Below are 26263 nucleotides of genomic sequence, written 5' to 3'. Positions count from 1 at the left end.
ATTGTGACTGAACACCTTCAAGTTCAAATCCTGCATAGATGCAGTGATACTATAGTGCTGTGGATCTTTATTTGTCTCAGACAGTCGACCCCGGACAGTGAAGTGTGCCTTTAGGGATGGCTAAAGAGTGGTCTCGCACTCATGTTTAAAAGAAATTGTAACAAAAGACCTCAATACAAAATGACATTTAGGAAAAAAATCCCCCAATATAAAAACTATTTAAGCTTTTTTTTTAGTGTTTAGGGTCTTTGCTGCCAGCAATCAAAACTTCAGCATTTCCAAAATCAGTACAAACAGTACAAACCGCTTACATCAAAATCCTAGCAGTCTAAGTGAAACGGGAATCATGTTGGACTTGATCTGTATTATCATTTGAAGATCCCTCATGATTGTGACCCATATTACTGCAGGGGGAGGGAATCTATCAGAGGCAGTTCATCAGCGAGGATGAGCTCCTCTCGTGGCTCATAGTCAAGGCCGCTCATTTGTGAACACACACAAACATTGGCGCTGTACCCCTGCCTCAAACGACCTGTTATAACTTCCTGTCCTCGTCTCGTCTCTCGGCAGACCACTGAGCTGTCAGGATATGAAAGGTGAAAGCAAAGCAGTGACCACCAGGTTATTAAAGCTAGTTTGACTGGTAGCGATGAAGGAGAGGAGGTGCAGAAAGAGGAGATAATCAGACATTTTGGCAGTGGCAGTCCACTGAGTGAACTAAAATTATTCCTCCATGCAGCCTCAATTCCATCTGGCTTACTAACCATGCTGACAGAGACAAAATGTTCCTTATTGTGGCCTGCTGTAAGCATAAAACCTGGGTAACCATGGAGAGGGGTTTACTTCACTCTGCATCTCTGCTGACATCACCAATTAGCCAACTTGCACCGATTCAAAAGACAAGAGGGTCAGAATTGATGATATCTGGTGGGCTCCCCATTTTTCAAAGCAAATAAAGCATTATTTATAGAACGTACAGCAAACACCAGAAACATCTGAACACATCCTCAGTGCATCTTTGCACTCATTATTTTTGCTAAAACTCTCATTATTTGGCAAAAGACAGCTTTCTACAGTTCGGTGATCTCCAGGGGAGTAGAGCTCAAACGATAAGCACCTCTACCACAAATTTAACCTTGCAACTGTTTTGAACAAGACAGTCGCTAAAAAGGAGGGTTTGGGAAAACCATAAAAGAGGCTTTGATTACAGATAGCTACAGTGATCTTGTGTGCAGCTTGATTTCAATACACCTTAAACTTATGCTTCTTTGCAGAGAATGACTAATCCACAATCAAGGGTTATACTCTTATGAGCATGTTTTGGGTGCCAGATGAGCTAGATGTTGTCTTGTTGAGATGCCGGGCAGCCTACGTCAGCACAATAGGCTGCTGTCCAATTCCACAGAGCAAGGACACAGGACAGACAAGCGTGAACAGCAAAAAGGCCCTTTCCCTCTAGGATTTTCTTCTCAAGCCTGGCAGCGCTCCGAGCCCGTGAGTCTAATTCTGCCACCAGGCCAGTCCCTGGCATCCTCTCCAGATGGTGGTGAACAGGGGGGTGAACAGGGAGATTAGGAAGAGAGTGATGACTGGTTCCTGACTACACATCCGGCGGCTGAGTCCCATTCTCCTCCTACTTCTATCACATGCCAGCCATGGCCATGGATACCGGATGCTCCTCGGTCTCTGTACTTCAGCGAGGTGTTAAACTGTTTATTATGAACATAACGTGATTCTGTGGGAGTGCTGGAAGGTCAAAGCAGCACAAGCTCTTTAGAGAGGCCACATATTTTTTTACATAAAAGTTTAACTACAATCATCATCTGATCAAACCTGATCTTTGACCTATGGACATTAAAGATCATCACTATTACTTTATCATTAAAAACTAATTTTCTAATATGAATTTTCCAAGTTGTGCCTGAAAGCATGTGTTGCGACATCTTTGACCTCCCATGTTAGATGTTCATGCTCCAGTTCAAGTAAACATTTGTGCCAAATCTGAAGAAATTCCCTTCCAACGTTCCTGAGATATCATGTTCACAATAATGGGATGGATGACAGGTGGAATCACTTAAAAATATAATGCCTACACTCACTACTCACTTACAGTATATGAACAAAAGTACTGGGCCACATCCACCTTACACCTACAGGAGTCACTCAGTCATGAAAATCCAAGCCACGAAGCTCCCGGCCCACAGTTACTGTGCCGACGTTAATGCCAGAGGAAGTTTGGAGCTCAGCAGTTATTGAGTCAGCAGGATGTTGACTATACCATTAGGTGACCTCGCTCTGTAACTTTACATGGTCTGCCAGTTTGCTCAAATTTTGCCAAAATACCATATTCAGTTGTTGGAATAGCTAGGAGGGAAGAAATTCCATGCACTTACTTGTAGCAGTGGTGGCATCTTATTACACTATGACACTCAAATTCAGTGAACTCTTTAGTATGGCAGACTGCACAGCTACACCTGTGGGAATAGCACTGAGGCCATTTGAATACAAAGATTAAGAGGTGTGGTCCAAAACTTTTTATCCACAAAGAGCATAAAACTTGTGTTTCTGCAAAAAAGAAGATACCTAGTAGTAACCAGTTTGTTTTGTTGTTTTTTTATGATTCTTTAGGATTGTATTTTAAATCGGTCTTTTATGCACCTCTGTATTTTTATTCAATAGAGTCCATCAGAGTAGTTTTGTATGATTCACAGTTCAAAATAACCTTTACTTATTCCAAACTAGGCCTTGCGCTGTGTGCCTGACATGACCACGTTAGAAATAATGTTAGTGTTGGTGAATTCATCACAAACCAGGTGTCGAAATAAACTGTTGGAATCTGAGTATTTACAGCAATCTGAAGCCTGAGCTTTGTTCTCATGTGGATTTCTTACACATACGCTGACCTCATTCATTTTAAATGAATGACCATGTTTATTATATATGAGCATACACCTCTAAAACAGTATTTATCGGAAAGAAAAAAAGAGGAAGACGGTCATTTTAAAACAGAAGTGAAATCTAAAACTTAATTAAACTTACGGCTTTAATAGAGATAAATCTGTTCAAAAAGAGTGTGTGAGACAAGGCAGAATAAAAAACAGAGCAAAAAAACCCAGAAGACCCCAAGAGAGAACGAACATATCAGAGCAAATTTGGTACTGCAACTGAATTACCTGAATGAAAGCGTTAAATTCAACTATGGGTGAAAAAAGTTTCTGTTTTTTCAGAGTTTTGGAAGACGTTCAAGAGATGCTCGTGCCAAAATCCTGCAACTTGGTGCTGAAACAGTAAGCAAAAAACAATCTCAGACTTCCTTCTTTGTTCAGGAAAGTTGATGAGACAGGAAAAGTGGCAATTCAGGCAAAAAAAAGTGTGCCTATAATTTACAGGCTTAAAGGACACTGCAGTGAAGAAGTGTGAAAGAGTTGGGGACATGACAAAGGATAAGAAAATTTTCACATGAATTGCTGTCATTAACCACACAAATACTGAAAGACTCTCAGAAAAAGAACAATGAAGTTATTTATTTATTTGTTATCTGTTATCTCCTCCAGATTGGATAAAGAGAGCGAGCAGAGGGGAAACGAAGCAGAAGAGATGAAGAGCACTCAGAGCAACTCAGACACAAAGTTGCTGCGTTGCTGTGACTGCGCTGTTTGATTTATGACTCTCCTCTTTAAGTGTGATGCTGCAGATCTTGCGTAACCCCCTTCAACTGGAGAAGCTGTGAACTACACCACAGGGTGTCATTGAATGATTCCTGTGCTGCCTGTACCCAGTGTCCAGTGCCTTGATTTGTACAGAAACACAACAGGAAATGCAAAAAATAAATAAAAATAAGGGGCCTAAGCCGCATGGATCACATAAAACCTGCCATCATCACCAGGTGCTGTTGTCCGGCCGCAGGTCTTCAAACCAATTACAACACAAACAGTATCCAATGTTACAAAAAGCACCAAAAAAAGCACCTAAAGGCATACTTAAAGTAATTTTCTCCCTTGATCTGGCTCAGTTGTAGTCTGATGTGTATTTAAGTAAATGAGGTAATTTTCACAAATAGTGTCTGAGGAGCTAAAACAGAATTATAAATGACATGTGATTATAGGCAGTGAGGTGTGGACATAAACAGGTTTCTTTCAATTTGGGATCAAAAGAGCAAAATGACGCTTAGTCATCCAGCAAGCCTGAAATAAATAATGAGGAATCAGATCTGTAACCATGCTCGTGATGACCCATTACGCTAATATTGATTTTTTAAAAAATCATTATTTCTGAGGTGAGTGCTGCGTGTTGTGGGTTCGGACAAAAAGATGAGGCTAAGCCAATCAGTGGGCTTTGATCAATTCCACTTAGATTTGTCCTGAAAAAAAGTTTCTACTGAGTGAAGCCTTGCGTATCAGAGTCACTCACTGGACCACTTTTTTTCCCTTGCCTTTTTATTTATTTAGTCTAGTTCTCCTAAAATTTGCCACTGCAGCCAACACGCTTAAAAGCATGCAAGGTATACTTTGAAGGTGAACTGTCTCTCTTTATCCATGTCCTTGTTCCCTTTTCATTGAACAAGTTGGATAATGGAACAAGTGGATGCTTTGAAGCGTGGGACTGTATTGCTTATTTTCATTCAATGCGACAAAATCACAGGCAAAGCATTAACAGGGTTTAGGCAGCATTGGCTATTGAAGAACAACTCATACACGTCAATATGCATTTACATTAGCACAAGAAGACAATAGGAAGAGGAAATATGCTCTAAACGAGCATTTTTTATTCTACAACATGAACAACAGAAGCAGATCATGCGTGGGGAAAATCATGAGTGTAGCTATAAGAATAATGGAAATGGAATGACATTTATATCACACTTTTTCTAGTCTTACTGACCACTCAAAGTGCTTTGGACTAGCCGTACATTTATAAAGTGCTTTATTCAATGCACTTTAAGCACTTTATATACCTCACATCCTCAGAGCATTTAAAATCACCAGTTAACCAAACAAACATATCTTTAGACTGCGGAAGAAGCCAGAAGAACCCGGAGGAAAGGCACACAGGAATGGGAAGAGCATCCAAACTCCACACATAAAGGAAATATACAGTTGTGTGCAAAAGTCTTAAGTCACCTATAACTGCTTTGTTGATTCCCAAAGAGGTACTGGCTGAAAATATGGCAATTTCAACATGGTGTTCAATGTTTCCTTAAAAAGAGGAAACTGCACAACTGGAGGACAAAAGAAGAAGTGGCAGGCTTAAAACCTATCTGAAGCAGATGAGAAGAATCTGATATCCTTAAGAAATAGGGGGGAAAAGAATCCAGCAAAGATCTGACATAGGACCTCAGAGATCCTGGCCTTTTAACTTATCCATCTATTGTCCACTGAAGCCTCATCAAAAATGTTCAAGAAACCATTCTTAGAGACAGGAAACGAAGAGGAAAGGCTGAGTAACGCCAAGATACACAAGAACTGGACTGAAACTCAGTGGCAACAGGTCATTTTTCAGCAAGTCAGTGATCTCAAACACACTGCCAACGCACTAAAAGCATAACTAGATAGAAAAACATACCATGGAACACCTTACCAGGCCTTACCAGAGCCCTGACCTCAACATTATTGAAGCAGTGTGGGATCATTTTTAAAAGAGAACAGAACAAAAGGCAGCCAACATCAAAAGAAGGGCTTCGAATGTCCTTCAGGATGTCTGGAGGACTAGTCCTGAAAACTACATAAAGAAAAAACAAGAGACAGTTCCCACTGTGTTGAAGAATAAAGGTCATATCTAGTGTTGACTTTTAAGCTCATTAGAATGAATTCCCTTATATCCTGTATTTCCTGTATGTATATCCATATGGTTCAATAAATCACTCCACCTATTTTTAATTTTCCAAGCAAAATATAAAGAAATGAGGAGGAGCTCAAGACTTTTGCACAGCACTGTATTAAAGACGTCACAAATTCTGACAGAAAATTATTTTCCATGAACACTGAACCATCAACTATCAGCTACAAGTACAGAAGGCTTTGCTGCCAAGTACCATTTACACACAGAGCTAAATCACTGAAAAACAAAGTTTACACTGGAACTGGTGATAGGTTTTCTGTTTTGTCTTTCATAAATGCAAATGCTGAATAACCTAATATTAGAAACACCAGTTACTGAACGAGGTGAGTGATAAAATCTGCTCTGACAGTTTAATTTGTTTTAGTTAGTTTTTTTTTTAAGGGAAATTACTCTGCAGGTCTCATGGATAAATACACATTTGATATTGTTACATATCAAAGTCCTACAAGTTAGGCTATTCGATTTTTATTGCACAGAAACCTTTAGATGTTGTTTATGTAGCCACCTAGTGCCAAAACCATGCGGTCCATGTCGATATGTTTACAGCAAGTAGAGAAGTAAACAGAAACTCCTAATCAGTCTGCAACTGACAGCTGGAGCGTTCAGAAACCAAACCACAGACTCCAACTTCAGACACAATTTAAAATTGGGAATCAATGGAAGAGTAGGGAGTTGACTCCACTTATTTGCAAGTTTATGTTTAAAAATTTATGGAGAATTGGGGTCATCACAATAACTACAGATGATGAATTTTATGGTAGTTATAGATTAATTTGACTTGTAGCACAATAATATTTTTTTAACAACTGTTTTGTTTTTTTCCCTTTTTCCCACCAGATTTTCAATAGAAATCATCACAACACTGTTACCATTTTTTTTTTCAGCCACAGTAACCGCAACATGAACCTCTGATATCAGGGCAGCCACTGTAAGAACATTTAAAAAATATTCTCTTAAGCTCTTGAACTACTTCATAAACAGAATTCCTCCAATAAATCAAAGGCTATTGCTGCATGTTACACCACACACACCAAAGTTGTCCTTCAGGTCAGGACTGACTTACTACTGAACTCACAGGACACCAATTTCAGCTGCATCTTCACAGCAGCAGACACCAAAGCTGTATTCCCAACCAAGACCTGTTATTGAGCTAATACTGAATGGCTTCACGTGCGTTATCATGCAGGTGACTGAAAAAGAAAATAGCTGTAGCACACTGTACTTAAGTCCCACTATATTATGTCCCACAGCTCTGTGGTGTTACACAGTGATGTGGATTGGGGTGTTTTTTTCTTTCTTTTTACCTAAGACATAACAGCATCACTGTTAGAAACACGTTTTCTGCTGTCATTCCTGCCACTCCTGCCATCCCGGAGCTCTAACCACAATCACTCAAAGTACAGCGTCCAAACCGTATGGAAATTGTTCATGCAGCAAGATGAATGTCTTCCACTGCAGCAAGGCTAAAATGTACACAATAATTACATGGCTGGCTTAGCAGGACAAGTGGTGAAGGCGGATTGCACAAATTGCTATGTGCGACGAGTGGCAGGGAAGTAGGCCAGCTGAAAGGATGGCATCCCCATCTGGGATCGTCTCTGGAGGTTATCACTGTGAGAATCCCCCCGTGCTCTAAAAGAATCTGAGATTCCCAAAACCCTTTTGTTCCTAAGACCTCTAAATAAATCACCACCACTGTCCTGCTTATGATCTAGCCTGGCCTATGTTCCTTACCTTTCATGGAGCATATGCTGGAAATAAAAACACTGGATTCAAATCTATTCAGCACAGAAACCCAAGGCTAAACCCCCTCTTCCCCCTTTTTACTCCTTCATCAGATTAGAACAAACAATCCACCTACGTAATATATTAGAAGGCTTATGGGTGGATAAACTAGCTCCAACTTTAGAAAAGGCTCTTATATTAAGTCAGAAAGTAAACCCTTTTAAGCATTTAAGCGCATGGAAAGCAAATGTTTTTATACTTCTCTGGCTCTTATTTAGACCTGTGACTGGCAGGGTACCCATTGACAATCACTATGACCAGTTGTCAGATGGCCACTAAGCACAGTTAATGATACAAAGGTACACTCAACAGCTGGTTCCATGACTACAGAGGGGAAGTCGGGGCTTTGTCTTCTTTGAGAGCCACAGATGGTGTCAGAAAGCCCAGTCTATGAATCTACGAATTCACCCAGGGGTTTTCAAAATTAACCTTCTAAAAAATGATGGTGTCTAACAATATAGCCATTCCCGTCGTGTGTTGATATTAGTCAGTATTTGTGGGGCTTACCTGCAGAGTTAAATGTGTCCGAGTCCGTGGAGATGGGCCAAAGGCATCAGGGGCATGAGGGAGAAGAAGCAAAGAAAATCAGTGAAAAGTCCAATAGATGTGAAGTTAAAAATAAATCACTCCAAACTTCAGTGGGTTACTCAATAAGGCAACATCTTCCATTATGAATCAATCATATCTATTGACTCTATGTACACTCTAATGAGACAACCCCATGACCCGTGAGCCTTCTTACTTATCTGCCCTATAAATACTGACTTCAAAACACAATTCATAAAGTATGAAATTTGTGGAAGGCTGAGAGCTACCTCATAAGACCTACCACCCATGCTATCAAATGCATGCATCGATTTGATAGCATGTATCTTGTGTAATGATCTAAAGTTTGCCAGTGTTCACATTAAACTCTCAACCTGCCACCCGATGAGTTCTCTTTCATTAAAGGAAATAATCTTCACTGATAGTTTAGTTTGCTGACAGTTTGCTGATACTTCCTTGCAAAACTTACGCAAGCTGTCTAATGGAGCTCAGCAACAGCATAGAATAATGTATCTGAAAATAATGAGTGAATAATTCATGAAAATCGTCGCAAACAGACACAGTTCATCAGGGTATGCTTCATCCAGTGAGACGCTCTATCTGGATGGCATTTTCATTATGTCTTTGAAGCAAGCATAGGTTAAAGTGGGATTTTTTTAATAGCAGTGTAAAATACTGTTTGCAAGCTTAATCTTTGACAGATATTTATCAGATGGCAAGATAACAGCCCAGCTCAGTGACATCTCATCAAAACATCTGTTGGCATCAGAGATATTTACATTATCTTTGCTTGTGCTCTTCAATCTCCAGTCCTTAAATCAACTAGTTAATTCTGCATGTAAGCCATCTACTTATCTACCACCCATGGTTCACCTGATCTGATGAAACTGCACAAAAAGAACTGCCCTGCATTATTTGACATAATTTCTTCTTCAACAGGAGCCATCTGAAGACCCGGTAGCGCTTGAGGGTAAGCCTAAAAATCAGTATGCAGGCCCCTGGTGAGCCATGAATGCACAGTGAAGTTCGACACTAGCATACGGATGCCCGTCCCTGTGCCTGGTTCTGCCAGGAGGTTTCTTCCTGTCAAAAAGGAGCTCTCCTTCCCACTGTCACCAAGTGCTTGCTCATAGAGAGTCATCATAGCGACTTGGGGCAATTGTTGTTGTGATTTTAGGATGTATAAATAAAACTGAAATGAACTGAATCAAAAATAAAAAGGAAGAAGTACTTTTATTATGCCTCAAGTGTTGATTAGAGCTGTGACTGAAGAAGGCCACGTTGGATTTTCAGATTTCAAATTAGTCTGGGAATGGCTTATCTACACAATTTCCACAGAAGCTCACATGTAAAAAGGACAGAAGGATTGTGGCAAAAAATATTTGTGTCTAAACTCAGTTACCAATAACAGTAAAGATAACAATAAAACTCAAAAGGAAATATATTTAAATTGAACTGTATCTGTCAAAGGTATTACAGGGAATGAGTTTGGGCTTTTGGTGGGTAGGGGTGGGGAGTGGGGGCACTCTATTTATCACAGAAAACTCTAACAAAGAAAATTATTGCAAACAGAAGTCAAACTCGAAATTGAAACTATAGCTTGATTAAAATGCCCAGACTAACTCCCTACTGCATGAATATACAGACACAGTGGGAAGACAATAAAATACTAAACATTTTATAATATTCTAAACACGGACTATTTCAATTTTACAGCATTTAAGCAATAAAACGGTCCTCATAAACAAAGGATCCAACAAGAATGTTAGAGTGGGTGTTATTTTCTCCAGAAGGACACAAGAGGAAAGATATTCCAGTAAAGCTCCATAGCAACAACCAAACAAACTGTTCCATACCGTGCAGGCCCCTGCACGGTATGTACCACCGGCAGATAGAGGAGGTGGCTGATATCCAGAAATCCTACCAGTGGCTGGACAAAGCTGGACTGAAAGACAGCACAGAGGCACTAATCATGGCAGCACAAGAACAAGCTCTGAGTACAAGATCCATAGAGGCTGGGGTCTATCACACCAGGCAAGACCCCAGGTGCAGGCTGTGTAAAGATGCCCCAGAGACAATCCAGCACATAACAGCAGGGTGCAAGATGCTAGCAGGCAAGGCATACATGGAACGCCATAACCAAGTGGCCGGCATAGTGTACAGGAACATCTGTGCTGAGTATAACCTGGAAGTCCCGAGGTCAAAATGGGAGATGCCCCCAAGGGTGGTGGAGAATGACCGAGCTAAGATCCTGTGGGACTTCCAGATACAGATGGACAAAATGGTGGTGGCTAACCAACCGGACATAGTGGTGGTAGACAAACAGAAGAAGACAGCCGTAGTGATCGATGTAGCGGTTCCGAATGACAGCAATATCAGGAAGAAGGAACACGAGAAGCTGGAGAAATACCAAGGGCTCAGAGAAGAGCTCGAGAGGATGTGGAGGGTGAAGGTAACGGTGGTCCCAGTGGTAATCGGAGCACTAGGTGCGGTGACTCCCAAGCTAGGCGAGTGGCTCCAGCAGATCCCGGGAATAACATCGGAGATCTCTGTCCAGAAGAGCGCAGTCCTGGGAACAGCTAAGATACTGCGCAGGACCCTCAAGCTCCCAGGCCTCTGGTAGAGGACCCGAGCTTGAAGGATAAACCGCCCGCAGGGGCGTGCTGGGTGTTATATATATATATATAACATATATATACACATGCCCCTCCTGGTTCCAGTGTATGTCCAATAACTCAATAACTCACAGTCATCTAAACCACTCCATGTTTGGATTTGCATAGCTTCCCTCGTCCTTGAGTCAGTGCAGACTGAGGCGTTGCATTGCTCAGCACGGATCATATGCAGCAAGAAGAATTTTCAATGAGTCATCAGCACGCCAGTTAATTCACACAGTGCATCATATAATAGCCTGCTCGGTTCCTCCTGCAGTCAAGTAGCTGTGTTGTGAGACACAGTGACCAACAAAATACATGAAGTGGAAAAATTCAAGCAACGACCCATGAAAGGAAAGTAATAAACAGAAAGTGGAGGTGTCTGTAAATCACTTTATACATATTTTAGAGCACAAAATGGTTTGCAAGGATCTTATATCCTAACGCTGTTTCAAAACCATAACGAGAAGGGGATTTATTGATTATCAAGATGTTAAGAGATTATTTTGTGTTATTTGGCTCATCATGCAGATCAACTGGACCAAAAACTGCCTGCAGCCAGTGTGAATCTGGCTGTCTGGAATATGTGGTCGTCCAGTGACAGCCAGGTTGCATTTCTAAGCATTTCCCTGCTCATTACCCAGTGCTCCATCCGCCTGTGACCTTAAACAGAAGTAAATGGATATAGAAGGCGAATGATTGAATGCATGTTTAGGGTTGACTGAAAGGTTAAAATATCTCTCATGTGTGATTGCACAAAGAGTACAGCTGCAAATAAACCAGTGTGGATGTTTTAGAGAACAAATACTGTGCTGAATTATATCGTCTATCCAAATATACCAGACCAGCAGCACAGGCTCAGACAACCACAGGTCAACCTACCCTCAGGGCACTCTATCTGATGAGATCTGATTCTTTCTTTGTCAGAAATGAGGATGTCTAGTCATGGACTGGCTGCAAACAAAAGGGGTCTGAGGCAGCAGCAGCAGGGGCAATTATCTGCACTGAGGCTATAGAAGTTTTGAGAGCGTGGAGTAAAAAAAGGAAATGGTTATAATCTTGAAAAAATGGTGCAGACTGATTCTTGCAGACAAGCTCTCTGAAAGGGCTTCCTAGACGGCAGTCTAACCCCTACAACAACAACTCCTGACCTTCTGCTAGAATATGACACTACTCTAGCACCTTGTCACTACTCCTCAGCAAAACTCCAAACACATCCATCTCCTCAGGCTATTGAATTCAACAGACACCCCTCCAGGTTCAGTGGCAAAGGCTCGCGTGTGGGGAAATTCACACATCCAACAAAAAAGAAAAGAAAAGAAAACACCAGAGGGACACCACAAACACACACTCTCATGCAGACCTACTCCAGCCACCTACTTGTGTTGCGTAACGCATGCCACTGCCTACCCATGCACCAGCCGATCTGCACTACACTCAGCCACCGACGTAGATGCATCATCAGAGCTCGTACACTGCTAAAGCAATATAGATGACTTCTTTGTCTCTCTTAGAAGACTCATTTTACAAACTAATACAGGCCCGCACTGCTGCTGATGCTTAATGACCTGTGCCCGTCCTGTCGGTGTAAGCTGAGATTTCAGTCAGATGGACTCTTCCCAAACGTGACATCTGACAATCCGCAAGGGTGAGTCTGGCCAAAGGATTTATCTTCAAAGTGGATCACTAATCATGCCCAGGCTCTCACTCACCAGCCCACTAAAGGTAGGGTCCTATTTACTAAAAGCCCTATTGGCATGAAGAGACCACAGAAAGATTTGTTTTATTGTGTTAACAGACAAAATGGAGCTTTGAATTAGTCTAGGCTGCGATTAGCTGCCAGTTTTTTTAAGACCAAATCTAGATTTCATGCCAGATTCTGACACAACAATAGAAACCTTTTTTTTAACCGCAGAAGGTCTCTTGAAGCCAAATATGTGAAAAGCCACAGTTTAGTAGAGTGAAGGCCTTCAGAGACACAAACATTAGTAACACATATCCACTGGCCTAAACATATTTTGTGCAAGTGCTTGCAATTGGGCAAATAACACAGAGCCTGCAAATCAGCGGTGCTAAGAAAGAGGTGTGCAAAGGAAATAAAAGCCTTGTAAATGTCTTACAGAATTGACACAAATTGCTCACTATGCTTTAATACGGCAGCAGGGTGCATCTCTAGACACCAGTTGGTCCAATTTCACAACAGAATGGGCCCAAGAGCACAGCAGGGCGTGAGATATACTGCATGACAACACGAGTGTCATAATTCTTCCTTTTTACCAGTGCAGTATTTTATTTGGGGCCAGCAGTTCGTTCCAGAACGCGATCACAAAATCGAGGGAGAGCTCATCTTCAGAAGGAAAAAAAGAAGGAGAAAAAAACGAGTGCCAGGCTGCTGAACAGTGCACTTTTCACGCCAGACTCCTCAATGAGGAAAATCTCATCATCCAAACCGAAGCTATTGAGAAGCTGCACTGACACAGCCCTGAGCGAGACTCTGAATGGCTTATTTCAAATGGGCACTGCAGAGTGTCTCTTCGCAGAGAGGACGATACAGTCACTCCGTCTGCAGCACTGTCTCGTATCAGAAACGCTGCATTTTTAAGAACGGACCAAATGGTGCTCGGCAAACACTGTAGCATTCTGGTAATTCTGGTCTTCTTTCTCCAAATCTCCATAGAAACATTGGTCCTAACTGGCAGCTTATTAAGAATATGACACTTATGAATGATTTCTTCATATTTTACTCGCTCTTCCCATCTGCTGTTTGGCATCGGCCTCTCGTGTCCTGGCATCTTGCGGCCTTCCATAATTCGATTGAACCCTGAGATAAATATGCCAGCTTTCTGCCAGTAACTCTACTTTTTTCACATAGGGAAAATCTCCTACCACTTATTTTCATGATTTATGTATATGGATGGAGAATGCTGCAGCCAAGAAATCATTAGGTTCCAAGCACACAAAGAGATATTAACTCTTTACCCTCTGGACACGCCTGTAAACCGAAGGTTTAGCGCGTAATTATGACCTTAAATCCACACACGTAGAACGCATTAAGGTTACTACTTTTGTTCACCACAAGTCATTATTTACTTCTGAAATGGAAAAACTTTTGGACTCCAGTTTTCCAGAGAGTTCTACAGGAAGTAGATTTTTGCCGCTTGGATGTCATCTCTTATGGCAAATGGTGCTGACTCGGGAGTAGACTGCGATTGTGTTCCTAAAGCGGCTGCAGCACATGTAGCGCACATACTGTACCACATGACATGAGCACAGGTCATGGCCGGAGGGACCCAGCAGTGGAACAACTTTCCACAACTGGAACAGTTGTGGAAAGCAGGAAGCGGGGATATAAACAGTAAATAGGGGCTGGGGGGGTCACATTACACTTCCTCCCCAGTTATTCCCACAGACTAAAACATCCTTTCACAACAAACAGCTCTGCAAAATTTTGTTATGATTCACAAAACAAGTGACCAAAATATCCGAGCTGATCCAGACTTAAGCTGAGTAACAGATGCTTCAGAACAGATGAATACTTTATCAAAACCAACTGTCCACTGGAGCATTTTTCTATTTATTTATTTAATTTTTTTTTTGCAATTGTGGGAAAACACAAAGCCAAAGTCATATTTGAAACAATCAGCAGCAGAACAAACTAGAAAACAAACACCTGGCACGTTGCCTGCCTGGGCTGTTTGAAGACAGGGAAGACGAGGCCAGAGGACATGTTGGAACACCCTCAAAACACTGACATCTACAAAAGGAATGTAGGACCTGGGTGATAACCCTTAACTGGCGCATGTTAAACAAGCTGTACTGACAGGAGGACTCACATCAGAAAAACTAGCGCTGATAAGGTTTTCCTAACTACTATAAGTTCAATAAGAAATACAGTGAGGAAAAGTGATATATAAGGATATTCCATTTACAGCAAATGTCACAGTGCCACACACACATCCTTCCTTAACCACTACAAATGTGCCTTGTGATCCTATTTTAATGGTTGCTAAGGCAAGAGTTAAGTATTGTCATAGAGAGCGGATTTTAAAAGTAAAACCTGGTTTCTTTGTCCGTTTTAAAGGGATATTTATGAGGAGGATTTGCAGGCTTTCAGGCAGAATGAGTAGCAATAGCAGTAGATAACAACACAGCCCTTCCCCTCCTTGCTCAGCGGGATCCATTCACACCACAGTAACTTTCATGAATAACCCAACCTGCCTCATGTGGAAACAAACAAACTGTCCTTGAAGACTGACTTAGACAGAAAAACTGTGACACGTCCCTGAGCTATTAAGAGAATTACATTGAATTTCCACTGCCCTGCTGCCTTTAAATAGTCTGCACATTGTCAATTACGTGACTCTCCAAGAGGAGTAACTAACTTATAATTCCAGAGCTGTCTTTGTAGCTCTGTGCATGCAATCATACACTGCACATTCACAGCATCACATACTGTGTGGAGCCACACTTCCGTTATCCAGCATTGTCCTCACTAAAGAAACTGGGCTCCCCGGAGGCCAGAAAAGTCCCTGTATCACATTTCCCTTCAAAGGAGAAAAGGCGACTGGGTCTGATTTCCTAAAATATCACGATAACTAAAACAAGACTCTGCTTAACATATCTCCGCTGGCTAAACTGATGCTGCAGCCCAGATTGACTCAATTTGATTTGATGCCACGATTCTCTATTCATCTCCTATTAAATGGGATCTGAATCCTGCCACAGTTGAATTTCCAGAGACAAACTGGTCTTTTATTCTAAGGACACTTCATGATCCTCTCTCCATCCCAACCTGGATGAGGACAGAATCTTCCCACAGTTAGTCACGGGACTGTTGGCAAGCTGAGGGGACTTGGAGGCATATGCGTCTTTCCATCTGTTGCTCACTCACTGCTTTCCAAACCCCTTCCTCTGTCAGCAGCCATCTGCTTCCAGCCCTACCCCACTGGCAGGAAACATGAGCACTTCCACCATAGGATATGGCTGCTGCACAAATTCAAAAAAAAAAAGAAAAAAAAGAAAGAAAGAAAAAAAAAAAAGCAATAGCCTATGGCTAATTTCATTGGCCAACATCTCAAGCTTGAAAAATAATGTTAAATGGCAAAATTATAGCCATCCAGAAGCAATTTTAAGGGTAGTTGTAGGGGTCCAGCTTATTTTTATTATCTATTTATTGGCTCTTAATCTCTGAATCAAAAGTTTAATCCATGAAAAAATCAGAAAAATGAAATATGAGGTGAAATATCCCTTTACAATATCCTAAAGCAAAAGCTGACATGATGATGATGATGCTTGTTTTCCCTTATCAATACTACAAACTCAAAGCAGCATATTCTCAAGATTTCAGTGTAGGAAAATGGAAAGTGCCTTTTTGTGTTATTTCCTCAAAACGACTTCATCGATTAATCAATCGTGAAAATAGTTATTTGACTGTGAAATAACAAAACCGCTTCAAATCTCTGGGGATAAAATGACTACAAACTTTGGTGAATGCGAGGGTATTGCTCTTTGTTGTAGTCTGTCATCTGAAATTTAACTGAAAAAGTCACATCTTCACAATTACACAATATCCCTGAAGCAATAAAAAAAAAAAACAACCATACTGATCACCATATATCCTAAGAAAATTGGTAATTTTCTCCACTATGTTACATCTAAATCTAATAAAGCTCGCTGCTGAACAACTGCAGATTCGTGCTTGGCTGGGAAAAGCGCATCTCTTATTCCGTACCGAAAACCTAGTTATTCAAAATGAACTCAGCTAAGAGATTCAATGGCTTTTCCCTTCAATAAAACATTAAATCAGAACCGACAATGTCACGGTTCGACAGAGGGGGAAAAAACAGAGGGAGAAAAACATCTCTTATAAACTCTCTATTTACAAGAGATTGTGTTGAGTAGATTCCAATTTTTTTATTTAAAAGTTTTTTTTTTAAACTGACCAGCTTAGTCTTTTTTTTTTTTTTAAAGGCGTCCATCAAGAGGAGAGAGAGAACCTTTGTTCAATGGCACAATGGAGGACATTCTGCTGTAGAGGATAGCGTCACATTCAATAAGCTATGGTGTGGCAGCACAGAGGGGAGAGCAGGGCTGATACAGAAATGGCACTCTGACCCCACAGACCCACCGAGCCCTCTGACCAAGCCTCTGTTTACAGCTTACCAGTTGAGCTCATCTCTGCTGACCTGCAGTCAGGAGTCGAGTGCAGCATTATTGTGAATTTTAATGGGGCTGTTATGAGCGTTTTGAGGCTGCACATGACAGAAATCGTAAAGGCCGATCCTGCACAGAGAGCCGTTTGAGTCTGAGGCATGTGCAAACCCTGTTATCTGGTGAGCATCTGTCGGGGAGGGGGGAGTCTGTTACTACTACACTCTGAAGAATAAACCTGTGACGTATATTTGACGAGAAGTGTTGCTCGAGGATTAAATATGCTTGAAACCTGATACTTGCCGTGCACAGGGGTGGTTCGGTTCAATTTCTGCAGATCTGACAATGTCTTCAAGTGAATGGGAAATCAAAAGAAGAATACTTTATTAATCCCCACTTGGGCGACTGACATGGGAGCTTCATGCACAATTGAAGCGTTCAGATCCTCATTACATCACACCAACAGACTTGAGTGAAAGCTTGACAGTGGTGTTGTAGGCCGCTGAGACACGAGTTACAGCAAAAGAGTCCTTTCTATCTACAGTCGCTGGCTTGCTCTTTCATCCAGCACAGATGTTTCTGATGTCTCTCTCTCTTGATTTGAGAAAGATTCCCTGCAGTATCAACATACATCAGTGCAATTTGGACATTTAAGCCAGTATGACCCTAAAAGTAAGAGTGTGATGCTTGGTTTAGCTTACCATTCCTTGCCCCACTTAAAGAGGTAAACTGGGGCTGGTTACCAAGCTTAAACATGTAAGGAGAACACAGCAGCATCCATGAAGCAATATCAAAGAATTAAAGAATCAATAAATTTCCATTTTCTCTTTTATTTTCATGAATCTTACTATAATAAACAAACTGTGTTCGTCAGCTAAATTCTACAATAGGAGTTTAGCAATCAAACATAGCACACAGGTATATCTTAGGCCCCAGAAAGGGGGGGGGGTTCTCATCTATATCAGATATGTTGCATAGCAACCACCTGGCTAAATGCACCTGAACACCTCAGAACTCTTTAATAGCGCAACAGTAACATTTAATTTGTATCTACAAAACTTTAATTATGTGTGATTATATTATGACATCATCATTTTCCATAGCAACCACCTAAAAATGGACTAACATCACAGACCTAACAATACTGTAGCATGGGCATGTGCTAGTAGAATAAATAGACAAGATAAAATGTGTTGTAAGCTTTGGAGAGGCTGGCTGGTTGCTTCTATAATAAGGTGGGCTAATCGCCCCCAGGCTTCAGCTCTATACTTGACAAGACAGGCATGAGAATAGCTATCAATCTTTTGATCTTACTTTCACTAAGAAGGCAAGAGATTCCTATTTTTTCCTACAAGAAATAATAATAAGGCTCCTCAAATACTTTAGCGTCAGCAGCAATTGGATTAATCTGCTATCCCACCTGCAAAAGCAGTAAAAGCTTCATTGTGCTGCTCTGACATATTTTAATGACTATGCTTAGTGGTTTGGTTTTTTGTTTTTCTTTTTAATTTATAGGCTAATTGCAAATCTGTGATATATTTATTTGAACAAGTGTGAAATTCTGATAATTTATATAAGACCCGAGTTTTGCTGTGCAGTTTATTTGTACAGATATTTGTGGATCTCTTGGCTGGATCATAAAAGTTGTATCTAATTCATTTTAACACCACATCCTAGAGACAAAGTTTTCTTTTTCTAATAGCAGCTGATCAATTTGTGTTTCGAGAGAGGGAAGTGGAAAACGGGGCCACGGCTGAGTTTATTCCACGCTTCACAGATGTATTTATGCGAGGGTTTTATTTAGGCACAAGATCTACAACTAGTAAATACTTACTGAGCTACTCTATAAACAACAGCATTCCACTTTAACAGAAATTTACACTGACGTAGAGCGTAAGAGTCCCAGCTGGCGTTATTGACTGACATTTTCCAACTCTATGAAAGTTTCTTATTCATATTCACAGATATGGTTTTGAAATATAATGAGCACATTGTGGAGATTTCACTTGCCAAATGTAGCAGCAGCATTCGCCTGACACAGATGGCCCACTGCCCAGTTCACCCAGTTGAATAACACAAACCCCGCAACCACACTCACACCTTACACTTTAAACCTCTGCTGAGCCGCATTTTCATGTTTATTTAATGACCCTGTGACATATCATGATTCTCGAATTAAATGACAAAAACAGTGTCATCCATAACTCACTACAGGATGGCATCTTGCAGTCAATGGAAACAGTGTTAGTTATGATTTTACTGTTTTACATGTCAGTGATCAGGAGGCAAGATTTATTATTTTCATTCTCTGCTTGTGATTAGCGGATGAGCTCTATGCTCGTGCTCTTCTTGGCGATTGACTACAAGAGAGAAGCAGTGTGTACTGGGGAGATGCTTAGGTGCCACACAATGCCAACAGAGAGCTCTGAGGCTTCAGTCTGTGTGCTTTTTGTATCTCTCTGTGTCATCCCTATTGCTATTTGAGCACACAATAACCCATTGTGCAAGCTTATTAGTCCTTTTCTTGAAATCCCAAGCACCCCTCTTGAGTAGCAATAGATTTAGGTGGCTGCCCTTGCTCTGACATTGGACTGCCAGTTGGAAATATGCTATATGAGCTTTTCCAGTTTTATGAAATCCACTTATAATTCGAGATATAGAATAATGTAAGGACATTCTAGCACTTGACCCAAGGAAATCCCCCAGTAATACACACGGGACATTGCCCCTAAATCATAACGTGCTACTCAGAAAGTGCAACGCCACCGTGAGGTTAAAAAAGCAGGAAGGAGTCAGACCACTCTGCTCCGTCTTTCACTGATCTGTGCAATTCTTGTCAGTCTAGAGGTGATATTTAAATTTTACAAACCTCCATAATTTTTACCCTGCAACTATCCTTAGAAAACAAAGCCCTTATACAAGATAGATTCGATTAAAATGTAAATTAGCATCAATCAGCATTTCCTTTACGAGTAACACTAAAGATAATATTTCTAGGGCAGAGCTTTAACTGAATTTCCCTCTACACTCGCACGAATACCTAAAATCATCACATGACAGATATCATCTTTGCAGCTACATCTCCATATATCAGCTATCAGAATTATATTCTTCTTGTAAGTCCAAAAACATGATTTATTCCCTTAACAAACCTAAACCTAATGTTTCTCAAGGTCCTGGTTCACTGTTGACTCGGTAGAAACTACATTTACAAACATAAGTTTGTCCTATGTTGTCTTGACTTGCTACGTCAAACAAATAATTTTAGCTCAAATTTAGTTTCATGCCAGATGCCTGATTTGGTATTCACAGGCATGTTAGCTGAATTATCACTGGTGCATTAAGAAGAATAAAAGCAACATTTAACAGAAATACAGGATGCAATTATGGCTACAAGTTAAAAGTACATATTTTGTATGACTCCGTGTTTTGTTTAGCCTGCAATCAGCTGACCAATGCAGTGGTGCAATCATCTGTCTGCAAACAGCTGTTGTACCTTTATGTTATTTCGCAGTGAGGCTTTGAGGCGATCACTGGCAGGAGGACAGCCTATGATGATCATCATTGTGATTATAGATGAAAAGATCCATATACTCCTCTGTATAAAAGATACTCAATAAAATGTTAATAATTAGGCTGTGATGTGATAAGTCACCTTTTCACTGTAGAGTAGGCTTATACGTATGTAACAGCAATGAATCGATTACTGCAGACAGTGTGCAAATCTTCACTTCGCTGTAAATATGAGCTTGGCAGTCAGTGTGCTTGCCTTTGAAAAGAATACTCCACGTTTCATGTCATAACAGTTAAAAGCTGGGTAATTTATCCTCAACTGAAAACAGTTTAACCGACACAAATGCTAAAAACATTTTAGGGATTACGCACAGTAATCACTCACCAAATTGATAAAGATTGGGTTTTCCACACTAGGAGCCTCACCGTCATCATTTTAGCATTAATCAATGAAGGCCAACAGTAACTGCGGTTTGGGTTGCAGACAATTTATCCACAGGGGGCCCAGAAATCCCAGGTTCTCCATTTGTTACGGCTCTTTTGTGTCATTTCACACTACAAATTTGTTAGTAAATTTGCACCTCTAAAATACATCTAGGCTCTGTATTAGTGTATTATATATAATCGCTACTGATGATGTTTTCCTACAAAAGCTGGAATTCATCAAGTTACCACAAACCTATTGATAAACAGAGAGCCTTGAGTCAGATACTATTTCAATATAGGAACCCCTCTGTGGTTCCCTGTGAAAAATGTAAGGAAGCGAAGCTGCGTATGTGTATCAGTACAAATGTTTTCCCCCAGGCTCTCCAAACTGGATTCCCGGCCATGTTTATTCCTGTGTCTCGGATTAACAGCGTAGCGTCTTCAAGATTTTCCAACTACTAGTGCTCACAGCCATTTTGCTTGCATGTATTCCCTGGTAAATTGTCCTAGCTCATCATATATTTCCTACTAATTCTAATTCAGATCAACTTCAGTTGCGATTTTCAAACACGGCTCTTTAAAATAACAAAAAAAGGTAGAAGAGGAAAAAAAAATTGAATGGTAATCATAGCAACTGTAATGTGAAATGGCTTCCAGAAAGCAAGCAGCACCCTAAATATCAATCACCGCAAAAGTATCACCATGCATGGCGAGACATCATCACATAAAGGCCTTATTAATCAACAAAACAACAGGGAGACCTTAGTATCGATGGGAATTCATTTTGTAAGGGGTGTAATTTCTATTCACTCTTTTTTCAGCTAAATGCACGAGCCACTGGTTCCTTAGCAACAGACTCTGCAATGATGCAAGATTGAAGAGGAACAGATCTGCAGTTTCACAGTGCAGGTGAAGAGAAGTCAACCAATGTCTCCTGTTGCAGGTTTTCAAAGCTCCTTAAAGTTGTGGTTATTAGGGCGACCGTATCTTATTTAAGAGAATGACAAAGCACCATCAGACCACTGCAGTGTCTCATCAGAGGGATGCCAAAAGCGCCTTTTTGCTTCTAGTGCATGCTGAGAGACATCAGTTCACTACGGTTCTGTATGAACAAAAGACAGTTAATCCTAAAAATGCTAACAATGTGCTACATTAATTGATAACTAATAAGCTGAAGGGAAACATTCAGTTAATATCTGTGCATATTCTGTTGTTAGGTGTCAGATATTCACAAATGTCTAAACATATTATCCCAGTTTATCATTTGGAATATGACAATTTCCCTTCTAAAGCATCAGCACTAGGCTTCTAGTCAAACATGCAGTGCATCATAATGATAAAGCTTTAGAAAGCATGCTTCAATACAACTGAAACATGCACTGTACATTAATGCAGCCCATATGGCATGTTTTGAGAACAACAGAAAGGTAGAACCAATGTGCATAAACTGGTCGGCCGCATTTAGTTAAATGCAAACATCCTCTCTTAAATTTACATCACATTTGAAAGCCTTGTTATTTTCCAGAGGATGGTTTAATTGCATCATAGGAAAAGCCGACTTTCTTTAGCTGAAGGAAACACACCAACTTGAGAGAGAACAAATCCACAACAAAAGTTGTGCTCTGCACCACAAAATTGTCCCTTGAATGCTTTCCATATTTATGACAGCCAACAGGGAAACAGCACTGAAACTGCCTGGCTTGTTTTGCTTTGGGTCAAGTGTTCGCTTGCCTTTTTAGGAAAATGAAACAAAACATTTGTATGATAACTGACATCTGAATAGCCTTTTTTGACTTGTAAAAAAGGTACATCTGAGAGATAACTCGTTAAAGGCTCCAGTGTTGTCCCATCAAACAGAATAAAGGCATGTCTACATTGAAAAAAAAATGAGAAAATTATGTAACCATCCCAAAGCAACAGGAAAATTAAGAATATCATCCTTTCCTCAAAAGGCTGAAATGAGGCAAGACAGGCCAACCAATTAATTTTCCATTTTCACATGGAGATGATTTTCCATTTTCACACTGAACCTGCTCTAAAAACCAGACACGCCGTATAATGTTCTGATCCTGCTTTCATTTTTATGGCAGTGACCAGTGCCGTGTAGTGAAAATCCAGGTCAAAACCCCCAAAAAGTTTGTGCAAACACATTAATCCATCCATAGATTGGCCTGTGCTTCTAATTAAACTACACATATATCATAGCTTAATGGTGAGTTCACATAACTTAATGGGAACTGTAGTTGTGTCATGCTGTGTCATAACCACGGCTATATTTGTGTTTTAATGAAAAACTCCAGTCAAATATGAACAATAACAATGTTGTAGGATTAGCTTCCATTTGCAGTTGTTCTCTCTTCATGATTTCTGCCTTAAACTAATTTCACAAATTCTTCATACTCTTTTTCCTATTCTAGAAACAGAATTTTAAAAGCACTATTGGGTTTTTATTTTTATATTATGTATTTGTTGATTCATTGTTAATTCAGCCTGTATTTTGATTCTTTATTTTTAATCATAAGGAATGAGTCCAAATCCAAAAGAAATGTGCACTTTCAGAGACTTGATCTTCCAGACCTCTGAGTTTTGATTCACAGCGAAACGGTCGTGTGAGAAGGTGGAGAAGCGCTTAAGAATCTGCTATCATCATTTCAGATGTTTATATCTGACAGTGCATCTTCTTCAGTCGATTTTGTCATGATGTGGTTGATTCCCACATACAAGGCAGCTATGTTTTACAGCCTCTGTCATCCTTGCTTTGGCAGGTCACAAGATTTGGAATTGACTTCCAGTGCGACAAGGAATATGCCCAGGAGAGGCTTTATAACCAACCCAATCATGTCTATCACCATCTGTAGTGGTGCATCATAATGTGTTCTCTCCTTTTTTACCCTGACTGCATGTGAGTGTTGAATTTTGCCTCTGCATTGTTGAGGACAATTACTACTTTCACAGGACATGTGATCTCACATTTGGAAGCCTCTTTTTCACGTGAACTCAATATTAAAAGAAAGAAAAAAAATCTCAGCCCATTACTGGAGGTCAGCATCAGATGGAAAACAAGGTACCCTTTGGCAAATGCCATTAAGCAGCAGAACTAATTTTGGGGGGCTAATTACATTTGCACAGGCTGTCTCTTGTGAGAGCAATTGAAGAGTTTATTGTTAACACTGCAGTGCATGGGTGCAGTTCAAACCGCAAACAGGACTATGAGATCAGCTACGCCCCCAGCCTCAAAGTGTGATTGTTGACACTAGGCTATGCACCCAGGGCAATGTTACCAATGTGCATAAAAGAAAGGAAATGAGGACCCCCCCACACCTTCCCCACCCCCCACTTCAAAAAAAAGAATGGGGGAAAAAAGAAAAACACACGCATACACTACACCCCCTTTCCCTGAATCTCAATGAATGAAAAGCACTAGTCGAAATAGGAAGAAAAAAAACAAAAACAACAGTCATTCCTCCTTTACTCACCTTCAATGGAAATTACGTGTTCTCTGATCTGGTTCTGCAGTGCCAGGTCATCGATGCGCTCGATCAGGTCGTAGATTGCGTAAATGTTCGGGTGGACAGACTCGAACCGATGGATTTCTGCCCGGATGGCCGCTGAGTTGGACAAAACAAACTGCGAGCCGGCCGGGCCGGGCTGTGCAGCCTGGCCCGAAACAGTCCCCGAACCGAACTGACCAGCCCCTGAGCTTGCAGACGATCCGGATCCGAACTGGGACGGGATAGACTGGGGCACTGGGACGGGAACAGGCGCCGGGACCGTGCCTGGAGTGGGCATGGCTGGCTGAGACTGCTGCGAGATACCGGACACGGGGACGTTCGCCTGAAAATTCATCTTCTTCTTCTCTCTCGCTCTCTCTCGCTCACTCTCTCTCTCTTTAGAGCTACTAACTCTTTTACAGCGGCAACACAAATAATAAGCAGACTATAATTTGGGGTAAAAGCGATGCGAACAAAAGAAGTCCGCGCGATTTGATGGTCTGGAAAACGATCGGCGCAGAAGCATCAATAGTTGGTCGCCTATTGCAACAAAACGCGGCTCATATTATTAAAACTTGACTGTGATTCATTTTCCGTTATTGGCCAGATCTGTCCAGGGCCCCTTTTCTGTTGCTAACAAACCCGCAATGCCTACCACTTGGACACTCCTATGGGCAATAGCGCTGTTTTGGTCAAAGCCGATTTTCCTTAGTTGCTATGTTTGAGGCAGACAATGGGCTAGGCTTCAGCGCGGCGCCCTGGTCCACTGCCTTGAACGCGTTGTTTCTGCGCCGAAATGAAATAGTGTTTAGTCCTCTTTGGTCCAAGTGGTCCCTGCCCAGAGCCCTCCTCCGCATGCTGAAACGTCACCCATCACGTAATTGTACTTGAGAATGGGGGAGGGTGTGATTGGATACGGTGGAGGGAGAAAATCGCAACGTGCACATCATCGTAATAACCTACCTGACAGTTATGCAAGCCCCACACTCCCCCCCCCCCAATATAATTTTCTTTACCCAGGGTTAGTGCAAGATGTGAAAGTAGATTCCGTATTTACATTAGCAGTCACATTGCGGTTAGTTAGTTTGGGTTTTCTTTCGCATGAAGACCTCAATCTATTTTATTCCCATGCAGACCTACACATTCACACGTTCACACTTGTGTGCGCGAACGTGGACACTCAGACACACACAAGATGTTATTTTAGACTACAGGACTTCTTTGCACCATTCTCACTTATGTTACATAGTAATGTTTACTGGCTTGTAATTCCAAAATACCGTTTTTTCTTTTCAGTTTTACGGATTGCAACAAAAGCAAGTTTCAAAAGCACAAGGGAGAACAGGCCCGAACACAACAAGCCTATAGTTTATCTTTTGCAGTTGCTGCAGTCCCATATTGTTGACATACCTATGCAGCCATATAAGGCAACAACAACAAATTTAAAAAAAAAAAATCACAAGTAAAAAATCCTTCATCTTATCCCATGATCTGCATGTTTTCTGTTGTTTATATCACTTCCATTATAGAATTAGATGAGGTGCTCTTATATGGCTCACAGTTGTGATTTCTTCCCCAGTAAGAGGAAGAGGCAGAGTCACCTGCTGGCCTGAACGCACACTACAACAACAGCTGCTCAAGGCCAGATGACTGTCACTGCCAGTCAAGGTCCTAATGTTGTTGCAGCAGTGTGGTGCTGCTGATAAGGATTGACTGAGCACTGCCAAAAACAAAGGGCATGGATGCAATCTGGGTGACATCGCACGTGTATGTCAAGTGTTTTAGGTTTTTGATGCAGGGAAGAAAAACTGTTGAAAACTGAAGTTCTATATCTAAAAGTAAATGTAAAGCTATTCGAAT

The 26263-nt window shown here is 41.0% G+C and overlaps 1 protein-coding gene across 2 annotated transcripts in view; it reads right to left on the bottom strand.

Moving 5' to 3' along the window:
• agap3 (ArfGAP with GTPase domain, ankyrin repeat and PH domain 3) overlaps positions 1-25258 on the bottom strand; it is a 119623-nt gene extending 94365 nt beyond the window's left edge. Inside the window, exon 1 of one of the 2 annotated variants that reach the window (XM_005721465.2) lies at positions 24389-25258. In XM_005721465.2, coding sequence (XP_005721522.1) covers positions 24389-24758 — 370 coding nt within the window. In that variant the 5' untranslated portion in view covers positions 24759-25258. The remainder of the gene's footprint in view (positions 1-24388) is intronic. The other variant, XM_013912408.1, reaches the window with a different exon arrangement.
• Between the last annotated feature and the right edge of the window lie 1005 nt (positions 25259-26263).

The sequence above is a fragment of the Pundamilia nyererei genome, unplaced genomic scaffold (genome assembly GCF_000239375.1).
Source record: "Pundamilia nyererei isolate P.nyererei 1_Seehausen unplaced genomic scaffold, PunNye1.0 scaffold00004, whole genome shotgun sequence".
NCBI lineage: Eukaryota > Metazoa > Chordata > Actinopteri > Cichliformes > Cichlidae > Pundamilia > Pundamilia nyererei.
Note: the sequence above shows the minus strand (reverse complement) of the source record. Positions and strands in the feature narration are given on the sequence as shown.